Source organism: Corylus avellana, chromosome ca10 (assembly GCF_901000735.1).
Source record: "Corylus avellana chromosome ca10, CavTom2PMs-1.0".
In the NCBI taxonomy this organism is placed as follows: domain Eukaryota; kingdom Viridiplantae; phylum Streptophyta; class Magnoliopsida; order Fagales; family Betulaceae; genus Corylus; species Corylus avellana.
The window spans coordinates 9897715-9917111 of NC_081550.1; the positions used below are offsets into that span (position 1 = coordinate 9897715).

Below are 19397 nucleotides of genomic sequence, written 5' to 3' on the forward strand. Positions count from 1 at the left end.
TTTCTTGAGACATAATCCACAATGACATATAATAGAAAATAGAATAACAATTCATCAAATTAAACTAATAATGTTTATGAAATTTAACTGTTAAATAATTCACCAATAATTTAAATTAGTACTTGATAAATCACACACAAAAAAAAAAAAAAGGTAAATGACGGATCACTATGCAGTGTGATCCGTCATTTATGTTTTTTTTAAAAATAATAATAATAATAAAAAAGGTCACTGTGCACTACACAGTGATCCCAAAAAAAGCCTATCCCCGAAAAAACCTTATTGTACACAGTGCGAAAAAAAGAAGAAGTTACTGTACACGTTGAGCACTGCACAGTGCACAGTGATCCGTTCCAAAAAACCTTACTGTACACTGTGCGAAAAAAAAAGAAGACGTTACTATATACGTTGAGCACTACACAGTGCACAGTGATCCATCCCAAAAAACCTTACTGTACATTGTGCGAAAAGAAGAAGTTACTGTACACGTTGAGTACTGCACAGTGATCCATCCAAAAAAAATTTACTGTACATTGTGCGAAAAAAGAAGAAGAAGTTACTGTACATGTTGAGCACTGCACAGTGATCCATCACTACGTGATGGATTGCATATCAGTGCACAGTAATGTGATGTGCACTATAATCTAAATATAATTTTAAAAGAAAAAAAAAATCAAAACTTTTATTCATAGAAACCGTAGCAAACACCATAAACGCATATAAAAAAAGGCACAAAAACCACGAAACCACTGAAAACAACATCAAATACCATAAACATCAAACGGTAGAGAGTTTTACAAAAGCAAAAGAGTTCTATGGTGAAAAAGAAAATATTAAAAGGATGAAATACAATGACACGAGAAACAGCAAATGGGTGGTTAGAGGATGCAAGGGCGGAGAGAGGATGAAGAAAAAAAAGAGAAAAAAATGGTTTTAATATATTTTAGGTGGGTATAATGGAATTTTTTTCATTCATGCTCGAAAATAGGTAAATATTGTGCCAAATATTTTTTTAAGCGAAATCGTGATTTTGGTTTAAATTTACATTTTTTTTCAAATAAGTACCCTCTAGTCAGCTTATAAAAATCGTGAATTTTTCCACAATTTTAAAATTTACATTTTTAAAATCGCAATTTCAAACACTCAAAAATTGCGATTTGGTTTAAAAACGCAGATTATTTTTTAAAAACAACGTACTCCCAAATAAACCCTAAGATATGTAAGTTTAGACATACGTTATTCTGAAGAAAAAAAAAAAAAAAAAAACTCCACCGTAACATGAATTTTATACTGCATGTGCATGTTCGATTGACAATGGAGGTGCATGAATCGATCGATTCATGCTTCCCCAAAGTGTAAGCCCTATTGGTCATTGTTAATGACTTATTTATCCCCTTTGTGACATTTGACAATGTTACAAAATTGAAATTTTAGTGTTGGCTACTTTAGTATGTTGCCTACAACCATATAATGCTGCAGTTATTGAAAAAGTGACTAGATTGAAACTTATTGGCATGAGGTTAAAATGAAGACTATAAGATAACTTATAATAATGTCCAAATAATTTGGGATTATGGATTTAGATTTGTTAACTTTTTTTTTTTTTTTTGTGACATGTTCACGTAAGAGGGAGATGAATGATTTAAACTAGTAACTTCCGCTTCATAAGGCGTGGTCCCCAGCCAATTGGGCTACTCCTTGAGGACAATTTAGATTTGTTAACTAGTTGCACTTAAGTGACCATTTTACAAATTATGATCATAGAAAATACGTACTTAAACTAAATTACCATAAACCACACTTTATTATTTCTTTTAGCGAAAACTTCTTATGAAACACTAAAACTCTGCGTTTCATACTCTGCGTTACATATTAATATATTATAATATAAATTAAAGTGCATTCTCAGTTTTTGTTGCCCAGGAACATCTTAGCCGTCAAACCGCATGCAATCGCCTCCCGAGGTATCTTGTCCACACGATGAATTCCTTCAGCAAACACCACCCCCATCCCCATATGCAAATGGGGCTCAATGTGGCAATGGAATGCCCACGCCCCCGGATTATCCGCCACAAACCTCAAAGCCGTCCATCCGTACGGGAATATAACCGCCGTATTCCTCAGCGGCGGATTCTTCAGGTTCAGCTTCTTCTCATCCTTTTCCGAGAATTTCCCTTCGCCGTATCCGAGCACCCAAAAATCATGGCCATGCAAATGCCACGGGTGGATCTCGCTCACGTTGTCGCTCAACGCATTCGCGTTCTGGAGAATCACGTCCACCGTCGTGTTCAGCCCGATAATGTAGGCGCCGCTGCCGGAACTCGTGTTCGGATTTATCGGCGGTATCATGACGTCGTAGTTGTCGGCGAATTTCTCCGGTGGGGTCTTCTGGTCGAAAGCGTTTTTCAGGCCGAATTTTATGGATCCCAAATAAGGGGTGGCTGGGAGTGTTAAGGAGACGTTGTTTATCGCCCACTTGGTAAATCCATTGATCTTGTTTTGGGTGTTGAGGAGGAAGATCCGACGGTCGTGTTTTGTCGGAGGTTTGGGGGACCCCATGAGAGCAAGGATTTTGTTGGAGAAAGTTTTGCTGTGGGCGTAATCGTTCCATCGTGGTGTAACCGGCGGTGGAGATGGAGGGAGCTTTGAGGCGGAGGTTGGTTTGTAATTTAGGATGGTCAGGCCGGGAGGTGTCGCCGGACTCCTTCCTCTTACGCCAATGGAAAGCCAATAGTTCTTTGAAGGGTCTTGGTTTGTGGTTATGAGGACCGAGTAGCTCTCGCCGGAGTATATGTCCAAGTCATCGACGGCGAACGGCTGGAGATAATTCCCGTCGGCTTCCACCACCACCATTTTGTGATTCTATAAAGAAACCAAACATATTAATAAACATCAATTCCAGCTGATAAATTTTGATAAATTTGGATGAGGATTTACAGTAATATCTCAAAACTACATTTCACTTATTAACCTTTCCACACAAATTTCTTTTGAACTTAAATGTAATTTAACATTTTTTAATTTTTAAAATTAATGGTTCGATTCTTAATAAGGTAACTTTCTTATTAAATTCTGAAATATAATTTGTTTTAGACGTTTATATGACATACACGGTTGAAATTTTATGAACGGATCTCAATCCTTATATTAGTGTAATGTTAATAAATAATTGTTAAAATATTAAAAAAAATATGTGAGAAATGAGTCAAATGACACTTGTTACTTATAATAATAAGTTGAATTTTTTTTTTTTTCAAACTAATTTAGATGAAATTTCTGTTATTAACCTTTTGATTTAACCCCAAACTTTTATAGTAAGGTTTCCATTTCAACATTTTAAAATATTATAACTTTTTAATTTTTTTTATTTTTAAAAGAAAAAATTGTAAGCGAAGTTTCCATAATAGTAAGAGCATTGAAAGGACAAGACTTTCACTAAAAAAAAAGAAAGGACAAGGCACGAAGACAATGCAAAAATCAGAGGCCGACAGCCTGACATGTTTTGAGATGATGCCACTAAAGTCGTAAAGAAGCCACGCACGTCGCATGCACCCCCACACCCGCACCCAAATATATATACATTTTATGAGTTTTTTAATTTAAATTTTAATATTTAAAAATTAGTAATATAGTTTTTTAATATTTTAAAAAATTTTAATGTAGATCCTTTGTCACTAATTTTTGTCAAATTGAACAGAAATTTATAAAATTACGTAATTGCTCTTAATAATTTTTTTTTTTAATTTCTGTCCAATTAGACAGAAATTAGTAACAGAAGATCTAAATTAAAATTTTTTGAAATATTAAGAAGTACATTACCAATTTTTAAATTTTGGAATTCAAATTAAAAAACTTATGAAACTTCAGGACTAAAGTGAATTTTCTCCTATATTTTACATTATCAAAAAAAATATTATATATTTTACGATAAAAATCCAATATATATAATTTAGACAAACATGTATAAATATATTATGATTACTTGTTTAAATTAGAATTTTCAGACATGTAAAATGTAAATGACAAAATTTTTCTTTAAACTGGGTTGAGGGGATTTTCTTTAACCTAATTAGTCTCTAAAAATGATATGTATCTATTAAACATATAAGATAGACATATGTATCTCATATGTAATAAAAAAAAAATATTACTTTTATAAACTAAATTGAAAAAAAATTTCATTTGACCTAATTTTAAAAAAAATAAAATAAAAAACTTTATAAAAAATGGTCAATTTCCCCACCAACTCCATTATCACCCCACTCCCACAAAATAAAATAAAAACAGACAAACAGACGCTGCTAATTGTCAAATATTTTAAAAGCTTTTTATATATATATGTGTGTGCGCGCGCGCGATTCTTTTCGAAGTGGGGGTGGGTTGGAAGTTGGGACATACACTGAAACACTGCATGATTAAAAAAGAAAAGGTGGTCATTTGATAATGCAAATGTGTATGATGCGAATGACATGGGCATCATGCCGGTCAACTTCTATCACATGTTCTCTGTAACCAATGTCGTGCTGCCAGCAGCGATCCCTCTCACATGGGAATCCAATGATTTCTTTTCTTTCATTTCTTCCTCACTAATAATATTCATTACCCATTATGTAAAGAAAAAGTGAAAGAGAAGAACCATTTCTTTTTCCATCGACAACTTGTCAACTAGTTTTTGAGTGTGACAATGAAATGACCGATCCGTAAACTAAATTATTCAAAACTTACTTTCTCTACTTTTTATATTTTTTTAATTTTTCTCCATCCGACCAGCTAGTTTGTTTGACTAAGAATTTGGCTATTGTAGTTCAACAATACATAAAAAAATAAAAAATAAAAAATAAAAATAATAATCTTATTCACTCATAAAGAGAAAATTGAGAAATGATATTTAACAACTCTCGTATGACTGTCATGTAACTATAATGATGTAGTAGTGTGTTAGAACTAGTAGCTCATATTAATACCAGTGAAAAATCAAGTAGACAAGAACAGAGTGAACGTCGCAATATATATATATATATATATATATGTGTGTGTGTGTGTGTTCACACAGTGAATATATACTAGTTACTAATTTTTTTTTTTATAAGACCTTGTTGATTCAAATGTTGATTTTTATTATTATATAATTATAGTTGTGTGAGAGTTTACTAAATAGTATTACTAAAAAAAAAATAGAAAAAATTTTATTTTAGACCCTTGAACTACTATACATTTTGAGATGACTTCTCAAATTTTAAAAACTCTCAATTTAACCGTTTAAACTTTCAAAAACTTTCATTTCTCAGATAATTCAACCGTTAACTAACCCTAGCGAAAATGACTAAAAAAACCAATAAAAGAGATGGCATGCAATGGTAAATAATATAAATAATTACCCCAATGGCCAAGTTGAGGGAAGCTAAGGCAGTGGTACTGGCAATTCTGATCCTGTAGGTCTTGTTTGGAAGGACGTGGAGGATCTTCGGTGCGCATTGTTCGGTTCCTCTCAATTTGCACTGGGTGGCGGAGGAGTTGCTAAACTGCGCTGCCAGGGAACAGTTGTACTGCCCTCTGCCGTTCATCAGCAAGCTCTGCAGGCCCACAAGCATCCAATGTATAAAAATAAAGTAAAAAAGCAAAAGTAAAATAAATAGAATAAATAATTCTTTACTCTCTCTTATTTACTATTTACTATTTACTATTTACTTTTCTTCTTTTCATGTTTTTGGGTAAAGCAGATAACGATAGACCACCTGCTTCGTACGTTGTTATATGGTGTATTTATTTACGAGTCTCTTTCTGTGGGGTTTTGAAACTTTTGCTTGCATTTCCGATTTGAGCAAACCCTAATATTATTTACTATTAAATTTCAATTTTTTTTTTTTTTGAAATTACGTATTCATATGTTATTAAGAATATGTTAATTAATCCGTTCATATCAAATAAATGTGGGAGGAAATTAAAAAGCTCGAAAAAAGCTTTATTTTTTAAATATTGTTCCATTTTTTTTTCTTTTTAAATAAATTTTGCTATATATAGGATATATTTTATGGGGCATATATATGATGAGGAAGAAGCAGCAGCACATGCATGTGACTTGGCAGCATTGAAGTACTGGGGACATGTAATTTTCTCATCTCAAATCATTGTGATTTCTTAATATTATTTCACGTATTTTAATAAAGATGAACTTTAAAAAAACATGTAATTTACTACGATAATTGTAGCTATCAATCAACGGTATCAACCAATGAAGCAAGAAAAAAAAAAAAAAAAAAAAAACAAGAAACCTGTGGTTCACCAATCCAACGAAATGGGTTAGAGGAGAGGCCAACTTCTTGCTCATGAACACTTTTGTGCCACCAATCACTCAACAAAAGGTCGAATTCGCCGTCATAATGGAATGGCTCTTTCTCTCCTTCTGCCACATCCACTATGAGAGACCCATACAACCCTGCCGACCTCTGCATGCCAAGGTGACCGTGATAAAAGTATGTTCCCGCCTGCATGCATAATAAAACTGTTTTATTAAATATTAAATTTATTTATTTGTATCAGTTTAAAGTGGTAATATGATAATAGAACTAAAAGCCCGATTAAATCGGGCTTTAACGAGATAGAGATATTTTACCCTATCAACTTTGAACCTGTAATGAAAGGTTTCTCCAGGGTTGGTAGCACACTGTGAAATGGATGCAGTTCCATCTGCCCAAGGAGTTCCAAACTGGAAACAAGCAAGAATATTCACCAGAAATTAATCATGTTAGAGAAAGAGAGAGAAATGTGAACAAAAAAGAGATTCTAGAGAATTAAGAAGAAGGAGAGCAACAAAGCAAAACAAAACAAAACAAAACAAAACCTGTCGGATTCCATGCCAGTGAATGACAACACCCTCAGTGGAGAGCTTGTTAGTGAGTTCAACAACAATGGTGTCTCCGGCTTTTGCTCTGATGGTGGGGCCGGGAAACTGACCATTGATCCCCATCACCACATTCTCGATGCAATCCGGAGACCAGAACAAGTACTCCACTTCCCATTTGAAGTGCCTGGTCTTAGCACCAACACACAGCCGACTAAAATATAAGAAAATGGACCAAATTATGAGTGCCCGAAAACCCCCCGGATTTGTTATGCCCATTTTCTGCTGAAGAGAGATCGAGTTGAAGAGGTTTCAAGGCTAGCAAATGTATTTGTAGCCTTGGAAAGCTTTGTGTTAATGGTGATGGAACTATTGCAGTATTGATTCCATATATATAATTGTAAAATACACTTTTGGCCATCACGTACTAGAAACACCAACAACAACAAAAATCCTTGTTAGAGGATCAGATTCCGTAGGAGCATTTTTTTTTTTTTTTAAACAAAAAAAAAATACATACATTTACTTTCTATTTTAACCACTCATTTCCGCTATTTGATTAAAATCCTTTTTTCTCTTTTTTTTTTTTTTGGTTTTTTTTTGGCACCAACCCAATTTTCATTCGTCTCATTTCAAGTAAACGAGTAGATAATGTTTGATGCAAAGTCTCTTAAATTTTAAAAGGTTAACGTTATGTTTAGAAGTTGATGTGCATCAAAATGGTTACAGAAGATAGATAACTTTACCATTTGAAACAATATAACTATATATATAGGGAAAAGTCTATACTCTCCTTAAACTACTATTTAATTGACAATATGCGTTTATGAATATGTTTTCGATATTGTTGAGAAATTGTGTCTGATGCCATCATTTCAATCTTCACCTAATTAACGGTGGAGAAAATGGTTTTTTTTTTGTTTATAGGTTGGATGAGAATATGAATTTATTTGGTGTTTCAATCTTAATGTGTTTTTGTGTTCCCACTGACGTATCGATCTATTATTGGACGCCACAAAGAAACTGGTTTATACCATATATAACTGGATAGTAAGGGCTATCAAAAAATTTAGTCCATATATTTTAAAATATTTGACGAATTTTGTTAGATGTCACGTTAACGCTAATAAAATGGCGACATGTATCACTTTTAATAAAAAATATAAATATATTAAACTAAAAAATAAGAACTTAATTTTCTTTTTTTAGTTTTTTATTTTATTAATTTTTTAGTTTAGTTTTTAAAGGAATAAGGGTATTATAGGAATATAAAAAATAAAAAATAAAAAATAAAAAATAAAAAATAAAAAAAAAAGTGGCATTTTTGACACATGCATTACTTTAAACTTCATCGGGCTATTTAAAAAATGGATGTTAGTTGCTATTATTTTAATTTTTCTAGGTAACAAAAAAAAAAATCATTTTCATTTTTCATTAAAAAAAAAAAAACACAATAATTTTTTAGGAAAAAAAAACTAATGCTTTTAGGATTCCTCTTTATTCATCCCCAAGAGAGATAGCTTAATTGGCTGAAACCGCGCACCCTCTTGCAATCGAGGGAATAAGGGTATTATAGGAATATAATTAAAAAAAAGTTGCATTTTTGACACATATATCACTTTAAACTTCATCAGGCTATTTAAAAAATGGATGTTAGTTGCTATTATTTTAATTTTTCTAGGTAATAAAAAAAATATTTCATTTTCCTTTTTCATTAAAAAAAAAAAAATCATGAAGCAAAGGTCACTAGTTCGAATCGCCTCCATCTCTTGAGTGAACATGTCAACAAAAAAAAAAAAAAACCATAAAGGATTCCTCTCTATTTACGGCTAGATGTAATAAAATAATATAACATAATCTCTATTACTCTTTCTAAGATTTTATTGGCCATGGGCTCTTATTGAGATCTCAGTGCTGATATCTTACGGCTATGTAGCGTTACCAGATGTTTTAATATAAGCATTACTACAGCATTAATATAATATTTATCTAAAAATCTAATATTACTTGAATATTACAACAACGCTATTACAAAATAGCTAATAAAATTTTGGTAGGCATTTTCTTCTTGTGGAGGTATCCAATCTGAAAAATAATGCTCTTGTAACTTTCTACTATTACTCCAAGAGAGGTATGAAGTAGTGAGGGAGAAAAATGCTTCAAAAAAGCTATTTATCATTTGTTGTGGTTGCTTAATTCTTCCCTTAATGCTGTCCTGGCTGCTGAGAAAATGCAGGAATAGAGAAGATTATTGAAATAAATCAAGTATTCTATAATTGGGATTTAAGAAAAAAAAAAAAAAAAAAACAATTGTTTCCACTCAGCTTGAGCTTTTGACTTAAATTGATTTTCTTTTACTTTTACCTTTGTTTTCTGACAACCATATATATGGAGATCTAATTAGGCCTACTTTTATTTGAAATGAAGAGATGTTTTTCTTTCTCGATAGTGATGCCGAAACAAACATGGAATTAATCAACAAAAAACACATCTAAGAATTTTATAAACAAGAAAGATTCTGACAGTACGTAAATCAAGAAAATTCTTATGTCTACAAGGAAAATATTATAGGAATGTAAAAATTACCAAAGTAAAAAGCGTGAATATAATTGAGAGATCGAAGCTTGTGCCATTTCTGAGCACCTGACTCTTTACGAGTACTAGTTACAGAACACATCTAAAAAAACAAAAAAACAAAATTTATTGGAAAAATTTGACTTTGCCCCCACAAACTTTTAGGAAATTTTATAAACTCCTGAGCTTTCAAATATCTCATTTTGAACCTCTGAACTTTTAATTATTCTTAATGTAAACTTTTTCGTCAGATTTTAAACGTTACATTATGTTTATATCCCTGAATTTTATATAAAATTTTAACTTTCAAAATATTTTTTTATTTAAAAAAAATAAAAATCAATGACATTTTGATCTTTTTTTTAATATTTTTAACTGCTAAAATTAACGGAAATGTTCTAATTAAGAGTAATTGAAAGTTCAGAGGTCTAAAATGAGAGATTTAAAAGTTTAAGGAGAATTTGTAAAATCGGATGAAAGTTCATGGAGTCAAAATGAAGTTTCTCCAAATGTATTTATTGTAAATTGTGTGAATGTTTTATTTACCTTACATATCTTTGAGTCTTACTTGTGACAAAATGACTTTGTTTATGGAAAGAAGTTTAAAGAGGAACAGAAAAAGTAATCACTTTGTCACAATTTTTGAATTTTATCTTAAATTCTAATTTTACATCCATAATTTCATCTTTTTAACGTTGTGGTTGTATATTTAATAAATTGTTATAAGACTGTCAATCCTACAATTAAGATAATGTAATAAAAAAATCAACTTTTTTTATTATAAATTAATCTCATGTTGTTTCAATTATATAATAATCGTATAATTATTTATTAAATAACATTATTATAAAAAAAAATATTACAAATTATATATGGTTATCGTCAGCCGGGAATCAAGCAAATGGCTTAGAATGTGCAATGCAAAGAAGCAATCATGACGAGGGCGGAGGGACCATCCACTGTGTGATTGTGTGGACCGAACAATTCCCGCAGGTTGCAACAGTAGTGAGTGGAATTCTTGGAATCTTGCCATCCAAGCGAATCTTTTCTATCGACACAAAATAAAATAATAAAAAAAATGGTGTAGAAGGTGTCGGTAGTCAATTATGTCAATTGTGAATTGTCAATCTTACATTTTTGGATGTTTCCTAGAAATTTTCCTCACTGGTCAGGCCTCTTGGGACATTACATTAATTGTGAATAATCCAAGTTCAGACAAGGAAAAAAACGAAAAAAACATTAATAATTGGCAACTCATTAGTAAGTATTTTTATAATTTTATATAATTAAAATATTAATTAAATAATTAAATTTATAATTTTGTTAACACAATTTTTATTAGGAATTAGTCATTCATTGTTGAACCGAAGAAGAGCTTATCTGCTTTACAACCTTTACAACCATTGGGTCATATCGTCTCTCCTTTAGTCACTTTCTACTTTCTTTATTTCCTATGTATTTCTCGTGATTATTGTCTTGAAGATTGTTTGAGGAAATTCATGAAGTATTTCTCTCTAATTGCTGCTACACCATGACAAGCATTTCCAGCAATAATAAGTAATTTAGTTACTCAAAATTTTTCTTTTTTGTATTTTAGCTATTAATTTTTCAATACAAACTCTAACGGACTATCTATTCAATTCTTTACTTTCTCTAAATATTGTTTTTTAACATTATTTATTTTTTGTTTTTTAACCACACATTTTCTTCCCCTCTCTCTCTCAATCCCTCTCCCCCAACAAAACCAACAGATTTACCATCTTCAACCCCATTCTCAACCCAGCAAACTGCAACACCATCAACAGATTTACCGCCTTGATTGTCTCTAATGCTCTTTTGTCAATAACAACAAACAAAACCTGAGCTTTACCCAATTCATATTTTGGGTTAAATTTTCAAGCTTTGAGGTTTTGGTGGTGTTTGGCATGATCAGTTGGAAATATAATGCAATATTGGGGTTGATTGCAACCGTTGTGTTCATATGGGTTGCCTTTGCAGAGATCACAAAGGTTGGGGTGCATCACTACTCTCTTTTCGGGTTGAATTTGATGCTTGGGTTGTGATTTTTGTTGGGGTTTCTCTTTCGATTTTGGGAGGACCGAATTGGTGATGCTTTGTTCAGCATTTTTGTTGCTGATTCAAGGTGTCAAGGAGGTGTTAAAATAATATAAACGTATGATCTTATTTGTAGGAATCTCCCGTTAGGGTGGATATCCAATGGAGGACAAAAGCAATGTGATAATGAGAGAATGAAGTTTTGACGTACGTTCTTCTCATTATCAAACACTATTTATGGAGTTAGACTATGACTCTTCATCAAGAGTCACACCTTGTCACTTTATCATAACCACCATGGAAGGTTGTGATTGGCTATGGGAATGACCACACTAGTTATGGTGTGATCACCCTTTAAACCATCATCTCCCACTTGATCACACTTTAACATTATGTAATCTAGTTGAACATTATCACCTTGGTACCAACTGTAATTTTTATTCATGTCAACTCTCATCTGTTTAATTTATAGATCGGCATTAGATTATGACATTTTATAATGTATATACAATTTTGTCATCTTATCTAATCGCACATTTTTTCATATATTTTCACACTGCTAATATATTAAGGTGACTTCATTTCGTTTTTAACTAAACGAATGACATCAATTCTCTGTGGTAAGGAACACTGGTTCACACCTATTCCACAATTGACGATTTTAGCCATACACAAAACTATGTGCTGACCTGCATTGATATTTCTAATCAAGTGTTCCCTTGATACTTCTTATCAGTGTCTTTTACACTATAAGATCATATATATATATATATTACCAACTTGTAACATAATGTCTCTCAGTGAACCTTACATTTACGAAAGTTGTAATATTATTTCTTTAGTGTCTTCTGTCTATTACCTGACCAATTATTCCCCTTATAAAAACACAATTGCACAAAATCGTTCATTCAGGCGTCCCTGAATCCTTCCGCTTGTGCTTTAACATATATGTAGCTACCACCTAGGTGTTTCTCAATCCCATTGTAGCTACATGCTCTTTGAATTTTTTCAAAGACAATCCTTTGGTCATAGGATCGGCTACCATCTCTGTTGAGGGTATAAATTCAATTTTAATTTCCCCTCTTTCCACTATATCTTGAATATAATGATAATTTACATCAATATGTTTGCCTTTGGAGCTTTGTGCTCCACTTTTTATTAAAGAGATAGCAGACTTGTTGTCACAAAACATATTGACTGGCTTACTGTTTAAACCTAAATTTAAACTTTCTACAAAACGTTTAATCCACATTGCATTACTTATTGTTGTGCTGCATGATATATATTCAGCTTCCATAGTGGATTTTGCAACGCAATTGTTTCTTGCTTAACCAAGAAATAGCTGTTTCACCAAACAAGAACACATACCCACTTGTTGATTTTCTATCATCAGCGTCCCTAGCAACAAATATCAGGTCTTGTAGTTGTCATTGCATACATGAGACTGCCCACAGCTTGGGCAGAGGGGATAGATTCCATCTCTTGAATCTTTGTCTCATTTTGAGGACACATTGATTTATTCAAGTACTGACCTCTTGAAATAGGTGTTTTTAGAGGTTTACATTTATCCATATTAAACCTCTTAAGTATCTTTTCCAGATATTTTTCTTGATCCAAATATAATAATTTTAAATTTCTATTTCTAGAAATTCTTATTCCTAAGACATAGGTAGCAGTACCCATATCTTTCATTTCAAATTTGGATGACAATAAGGATTTTGTTTTATTTATCATATCTGGACAGTTACCAGTTAGCAGTATATCGTCTACATATAATGATAATATTGTTAATTTATTATTTTCATTACATATGTAAACACAGTGATCTAGTGGACTTACCTCGAAACCAATTTCTAGTATTGCTTGATAGAACTTCAAATACCATTGCCTCGAAGATTGTTTAAGCCCATATAATGACCTTTTAACTTGTAGACTTCTTCTCCATGTCCTGTGACCTGAAATCCTTCAGGTTGTTGCATGTAAATTTCTTCTTTTAATTCTTCATTGAGAAAGACTGTCTTAACATCCAACTAATGTAATTCCAAATCCATTAAGGCTACAATGGACATGATAATCCTCACTGAAGCGAATTTTGCCACAGGTGAGTATGTGTCAACGAAGTCTACACCGGGTTGCTGAGTAAACCCTTTAGCCACCAATCTAGCTTTGTACTTTTCAAGACTTCCATCAGCTTTGAATTTCTTCCCTAGAACCCACTTGCATCCAATTGCTTTTCTTTGGCTTGGCAATTTCGTGAGTTCCCACACATCATTTTTCTGAATTGATTCAAGCTCTTCTTCCATAGCTTTAATCCATTTTTCAGCATCATGACTACTTACAGCTTCTTTAAAATTTGCTAGATCTTCTTGCAAATTTATATCATCTGTACTTAGCACATAATGATCCTTGAGTATGGTTGATGGTCGTCTTTGTCTTTTACTCCCACTGTTTTGATTACCTATATCCAAATTAGGTTGATCTTTGAATTTTCTCTTGCTCCCACTATTCCGAATGTCCGTGTTATGTTCTTTTTCTTCCAAAGTAACTTGTGGTGTTTGACATTCAGAATCTTCTTCTTGTAGAAGTCTTATTTCATCCATGTGAGTAATTTGATTGGTGTTTTCTAGAAATGCAACATCTCTGCTTTTTATTAATCCCTTATCTGAATGGTAAAATCTATATCCACTACCATTTTCTATATATCCTATAAATCTGCATTCCCATGTTTTACTTTCTAACTTATCCCTTAAGGGTTTTGGAATAAGTACATGTGCCTTACATCCCCATACTTTGAGGTTGTAAAAATCTGGTTTTATGCCTGCCCAATATTCATAAGGTGTAAGAGGTTTTGATTTGGTTTTGATTCTATTAAGAATATATGCTGCAGTGGATAAAGCCTCACCCCAAAAATGAGTGGATAACTCAGCATATGCCATCATGGATCTTGTCATATCCATTAAAGTTCTATTCCTTCTTTCTGCAATCCCATTTTGTTGAGGCTTATAACTTATAAGGCATTGTATATAAATGTCTTATTCCACTTTCTCTGCAGAAGGAATCCATGGCTTCATATTCACCTTCCCTATCATTATTCAAGTTTTTAATGGACCTTCCCAATTGTTTTTCTACCTCTAATTTATATTCTTTAAATTTTTCAATTGCTTCAGATTTATGTTTGATAAGGTAGATATGTCCATATCTTGAATAATCATCTGTAAAGGTAATAAAGTATTCCATTCCTCTACGTGTTTTAGTTCTTAAAGGACCACATATGTCAGAATGAATTACTTCTAATAATTCTGATGATTTCCAGTTTTTTGAAAAAGATTTACTAATCATTTTTCCCTTAATACATGATTCACATATATTAAAATCTTCAGAATTAATTCTAGGTAGTAATCCACTCTTACGCATTCTTTTCATTTTATTTTTGTTGATGTGGCTTAATCTTAAATGCTATAAGAAAGAACTATCTTCAGACGCATATGAATACAGTGAAATGGGATCTTTATTATCAACTTTGAGTAAATACATACTGTCTATCTTTACACCCTTAACATATATTTTTCCCTTACAAATATAGACCTTCCCAGATTTAAACTTAATCCCATATCCTTTGCTATCTAATACGGGAACAGATATTAGATTTCTCCGGATATTTGGCACATATAGAACATTATGTAAAACAACGGAACACCATTTACCAGAAATCTTACATTTTCCTTTGCCTAGCACATCACTGTAAGTATTGTTGCCCATATACACTCTGTGTTCTCCGACCTTTTTCTCTTTGAAATCTAGGAAGAATTCTCGGTCTCTTGTAATATGTCTAGTTGCTGCCAAGTCTATCCACCAAGAATTTGAAGTCGGTTCTGCCATCATCACTCCAGTAATAGTCATAGCTATTTCTTTCTGTTTCTTGTCACTGTTGTTCTTTGGACAATTTGCCTTGAAATGCCCCATTTTGCCACATTTGAAACATGCTCCTTTGATTTTATTTTTACCTTTCGGCTTACCTTTCCATTTCTTTTTGAGCTTTCTTGGGGCTTGCCTTTGGATGATGGAGCACATGAAGTCTGAGTATTGATTTGAGCCATCATGAGGTTACTAGATTGTCCTTCTCTCCTTCTTCTTTTCATCATTTCTTCTTTTAATACAAGCAAAACTGGTAAGGAAATTATGGATATTTCTTTTCCACTATGGGTCAGTGATGTTATCACATGTTCCCAAGACAGAGGAAGACCATTAAGTATTGTGGTTACTTGCATTTTGTCGGATATTGAATGACCAACAGATGCAAGTTCCTTTGCAATGAGTTCCATTTGGTTTACAAAGTCGCCCATATAGTCATTCTCACTCATACGTGCACTATTATATTTATCTAATAATAGTTGTATGTGAGTATCAGACCTAGGGCCATACTTTTCCTCTAATGCTTCCATTATTTCCTTAGCAATCTCGTATCCTTCAAAGAGTGGAATGATATTATCTTTCATGCTATGGAGGAGAGTGGCCTTTGCCATTAGGTCATCTTCCATCCATTTTTCCTTTTTCTTGACAGCATCATCATTTTTCTCATCTTCTACTTCAAGTCTTTTTGATGTGAGAGTGTGTAAAGTTCTCTCATGCATCAGTACATAAGAGATATGTCGTTTCCACATTCTAAAATTGATTCCATTAAGGCTTTCAACCTTTGAGGAATCTATACCGCTTTTAATAGCCATTTTATAATGTGGATACGATAAACTTTAATATAAATACAAATATTTGTTTACTATAACTGTAATGTATCAGATATTACTTATATACACACCAACAGAAAAATTAAAAATGTATTTCTAAGTTATTACGAATTGACAAATAATAAAAATAGATAAGTTTATTTATTTTTATTTTAGAGATCAGTCGTCTCTAGGATAGGTCAACCTTGCCTGGTAATCATTAATGCAGGCCTTGTAATACGGACGGTTTGGAACTACCGGTATGAACTGATCACCTCTTGGTGGAAGTGTGTATCGATTGTTGCCCATTGGACACAAATCCCTTAGACTTTGCTCAACTGTCCTTACGATCCTCAAAGGTCGTGGACCCCTCAAGCGTCTATCACTTGAAATCTCGGATTGAGCCAAATCTGGTACAGTGAACTCCACTTCCTTATGCTCTGTAGGTGACAACCAACACAGACGAAAAAACCTCCTATTAGATTGCCTCTGACCTTGATGAGAAAACTCACCCCTTCCCCAATTATATTTTTGGGAATTATAGTTTGAAAACCCTGCAATACTCTTGCCCCTCAAATTAGCTTTCCAATGCTTTTGAAATGAGTTAAATTGAGGCTGTATTGAGTGAGAACGGGTCAAAAAACTACCTTGAGGTCGAAAATGGTGGTAATTACGGTACTGTTGAGCAGAACTGGGTCGGATTCAACCAGAATTGGGCGGGCCGGGTCTTTAGGCGTGCCACACTCCTGTCACGCACTGCACAGGTCTAATGCGTGGCGGGTTGGACACGCGGGTCGGATCGGCGAGTTGGACACTTTGGGCGGATCGGATCTCTGGGTCAGACCGGTGCTCCGGATTGCAATTCGGGTATCGGGTCGGTTCTGATCCGATTGTGCTGTGCTGGAAATGGGCTTGACCCGATTGGGCTTGGGCTCTTAGTACTGATTTTCGGGCCGTATGCTTCCACTTGGGCTCGGTTCGGGTCACTTCTTGGGTCGGGTTGTGAAAATCCAAAACGGTGTCGTTTTTTGAATTATCCAAAACGACGTCGTGTCGTTTTTTACTCGCTTGTTCGAGAGTTCGGATTTTGGTGTCGTTTCGGTGTGAAACGACATCATTCTTGATGGGACTGTAGACGTTCTCTGATGAGAACGAAACGGCGTCGTTCCTTTGAAGTGGAACGACGTCGTTTGGTGAGGATGGGGCGCGCCCCCTTGGAGACGCCGAAATGGCGTCGTTCCAAGGGGTAATTTCTTGTGCCCCTGGGTCAGACGCCTGAACGGCGTCGTTTGGGATATCTGACGCAAGGGTGTTTTTTTCCCCTTCCCTGTTGATCAAAATGGTGTAGTTTTGATCAAGAGTGGTTTCTTCTCCAGAAAAACTCCCGAAACAGTGATTTTTTGCAAAAAAAATTTCAGAATTATTTTCTAAAAAATCAGAATTATTTATTTCATTAACCCTAGAATTATTTTCTTCCCAAGAAGAACCATAAACCGCACCTTTGGTTGGGGATGATTCACCAACAACGTCAAAACCGGGAGGAGGAGAATTTTGGCTTTGAAGATCCACCGAAGGAGATGCATCAAACGGAGTTGCAAAGAATTCCTTCTTGTATTTTTGTTCCAGTAAATAGCATTTCTTCAAAGTTGAAAAATCTCCCGTAAATTTTGATCCACCAACAGTAACTTTAAGAAGTTCTTCATGTGGGTTTGAGATTATCAAATGTAGATTATAAAATGCCACAAAAGATGCCAAACCTAGACTTTGTCTGTTGATGGTTTGCAAAATTTCCTTCATGTACTCCCTATTTTTTTCATCAGAATCTGGTTTTTCTTCTTTGTCTTCCATAACCTGGCTCTGATACTACTGTTAAAATAATATAAACGTATGATCTTGTTTGTAGGAATCTCCCGTTAGGGTGGATATCCAATGGAGGACAAAAGCAACGTGATAATGAGAGAATGAAGTTTTGACGTACGTTCCTCTCATTATCAAACTCTATTTATAGAGTTAGACTATGACTCTTCATCAAGAGTCACACCTTGTCACTTTATCATAACCACCATGGAAGGTTGTGATTGGCTATGGAAATGACCACATTAGTTATGGTGTGATCACCCTTTAAACCATCAGGAGGCTGAGCGAAGACAACGACACCATTGTTGTGTGGGTGGGAGAGACAGAAGGAGCGACCGAGGGAGAGAGAGAGAGAGAGAAGGCTGAGAGAAAAATTATACAATAAAAGTAATCCTTGAGAAATAATAAAATAATCATCTAGTGTGGTACATGATTAGCAAAATAATGTTATTCTTTTTGTTTTTTTTACATGCAAAATAGTGTTATTCACTGTAGCAAAATGTCTACTTTAACTACTCTATGGCTAATCTGTTGGAGACAAAAAAAGGTTCAAAATAGCTAAATATAGCTATTATCAACACTTTAGCTAATCTGCTGAATTATTATCAATTAATGTAAGATAATTCTATAAAGAGAGACACGTCAAATGGACACGTCAAATGTAGACGCATTGATACAAATAATAAGTTATTTTTCCGTATACATATATATATATATATATTTTCGTTAAATATCTTTCAATCCCTTATGGTTTAACGACTTTATTTTTTGCCTCCTTGGTTTCAATTTGTATCACAAATGCTAGTTGGGTAATGGTCAAAAACAGAGATGATACCTCCGTCTAAATTCCATTCAAAATTTAACGGAAAGCCACGCTAGTACCATTAAAAAGTCGACACGTGTCCATATAATTAAAAATACAAAATAAAAATTTTAAAATTAAAAATATTTGGGAAAACTTTACTTTAGATCCTTGAATTATCACGCGATTTGACATATCTCCCCCGAACTTTGAAACCTCTCAATTTGGACTCCTGAACTTTGAATTGCAATAAATTTGAACTCATTCGTTAATTTTTTCCGTTAAAACCCTTAAAAAGAAAAAATTACCATTCAATTTTCTTTTTAATAAGAAAAAAATTGAAAAAAATGGAAAAAAAAAAAATTTGAAGAAAAGGGTCACAAGGTGGCCCAACTATGGATCACCTTGTGATTTTTTTTTTATAATATTTTTTTTAAAAAAAAATTAATTTGAAATTAAGGGTAAATTTAAAATTTTATAAAAAAATTTAGGGGTATAAACTTTATTGTATCACTTTTAACATTGAAAATTTGATAGAGGGGTTCAA

At 33.3% G+C, this 19397-nt stretch overlaps 1 protein-coding gene across 1 annotated transcript; it reads right to left on the reverse strand.

The window, feature by feature from the left end:
• Positions 1-1785: 1785 nt before the first annotated feature.
• LOC132163536 (L-ascorbate oxidase-like) lies at positions 1786-7226 on the reverse strand. The gene is made up of 5 exons (XM_059573854.1): positions 6842-7226; positions 6614-6706; positions 6273-6485; positions 5379-5573; positions 1786-2862 (listed from the first exon to the last, which is right to left on the reverse strand). Exons 1-5 carry the CDS (start codon positions 7118-7120, stop codon positions 1906-1908), a joined length of 1737 nt encoding a protein of 578 aa, XP_059429837.1. The 5' UTR covers positions 7121-7226; the 3' UTR covers positions 1786-1905.
• Between the last annotated feature and the right edge of the window lie 12171 nt (positions 7227-19397).

Excerpts from the sequence above, each read along its gene's own strand:
- LOC132163536 (XM_059573854.1), bottom strand. The coding sequence starts at position 7,120 with ATGGGCATAACAAATCCGGGGGGTTTTCGGGCACTCATAATTTGGTCC. Across the intron at positions 6,707-6,841 it reads ACTGGCATGGAATCCGACAG|TTTGGAACTCCTTGGGCAGA; the intron begins GTTTTGTTTTGT and ends GCTTGTTTCCAG. Across the intron at positions 2,863-5,378 it reads CCCTCAACTTGGCCATTGGG|AATCACAAAATGGTGGTGGT; the intron begins GTAATTATTTAT and ends GTTTCTTTATAG.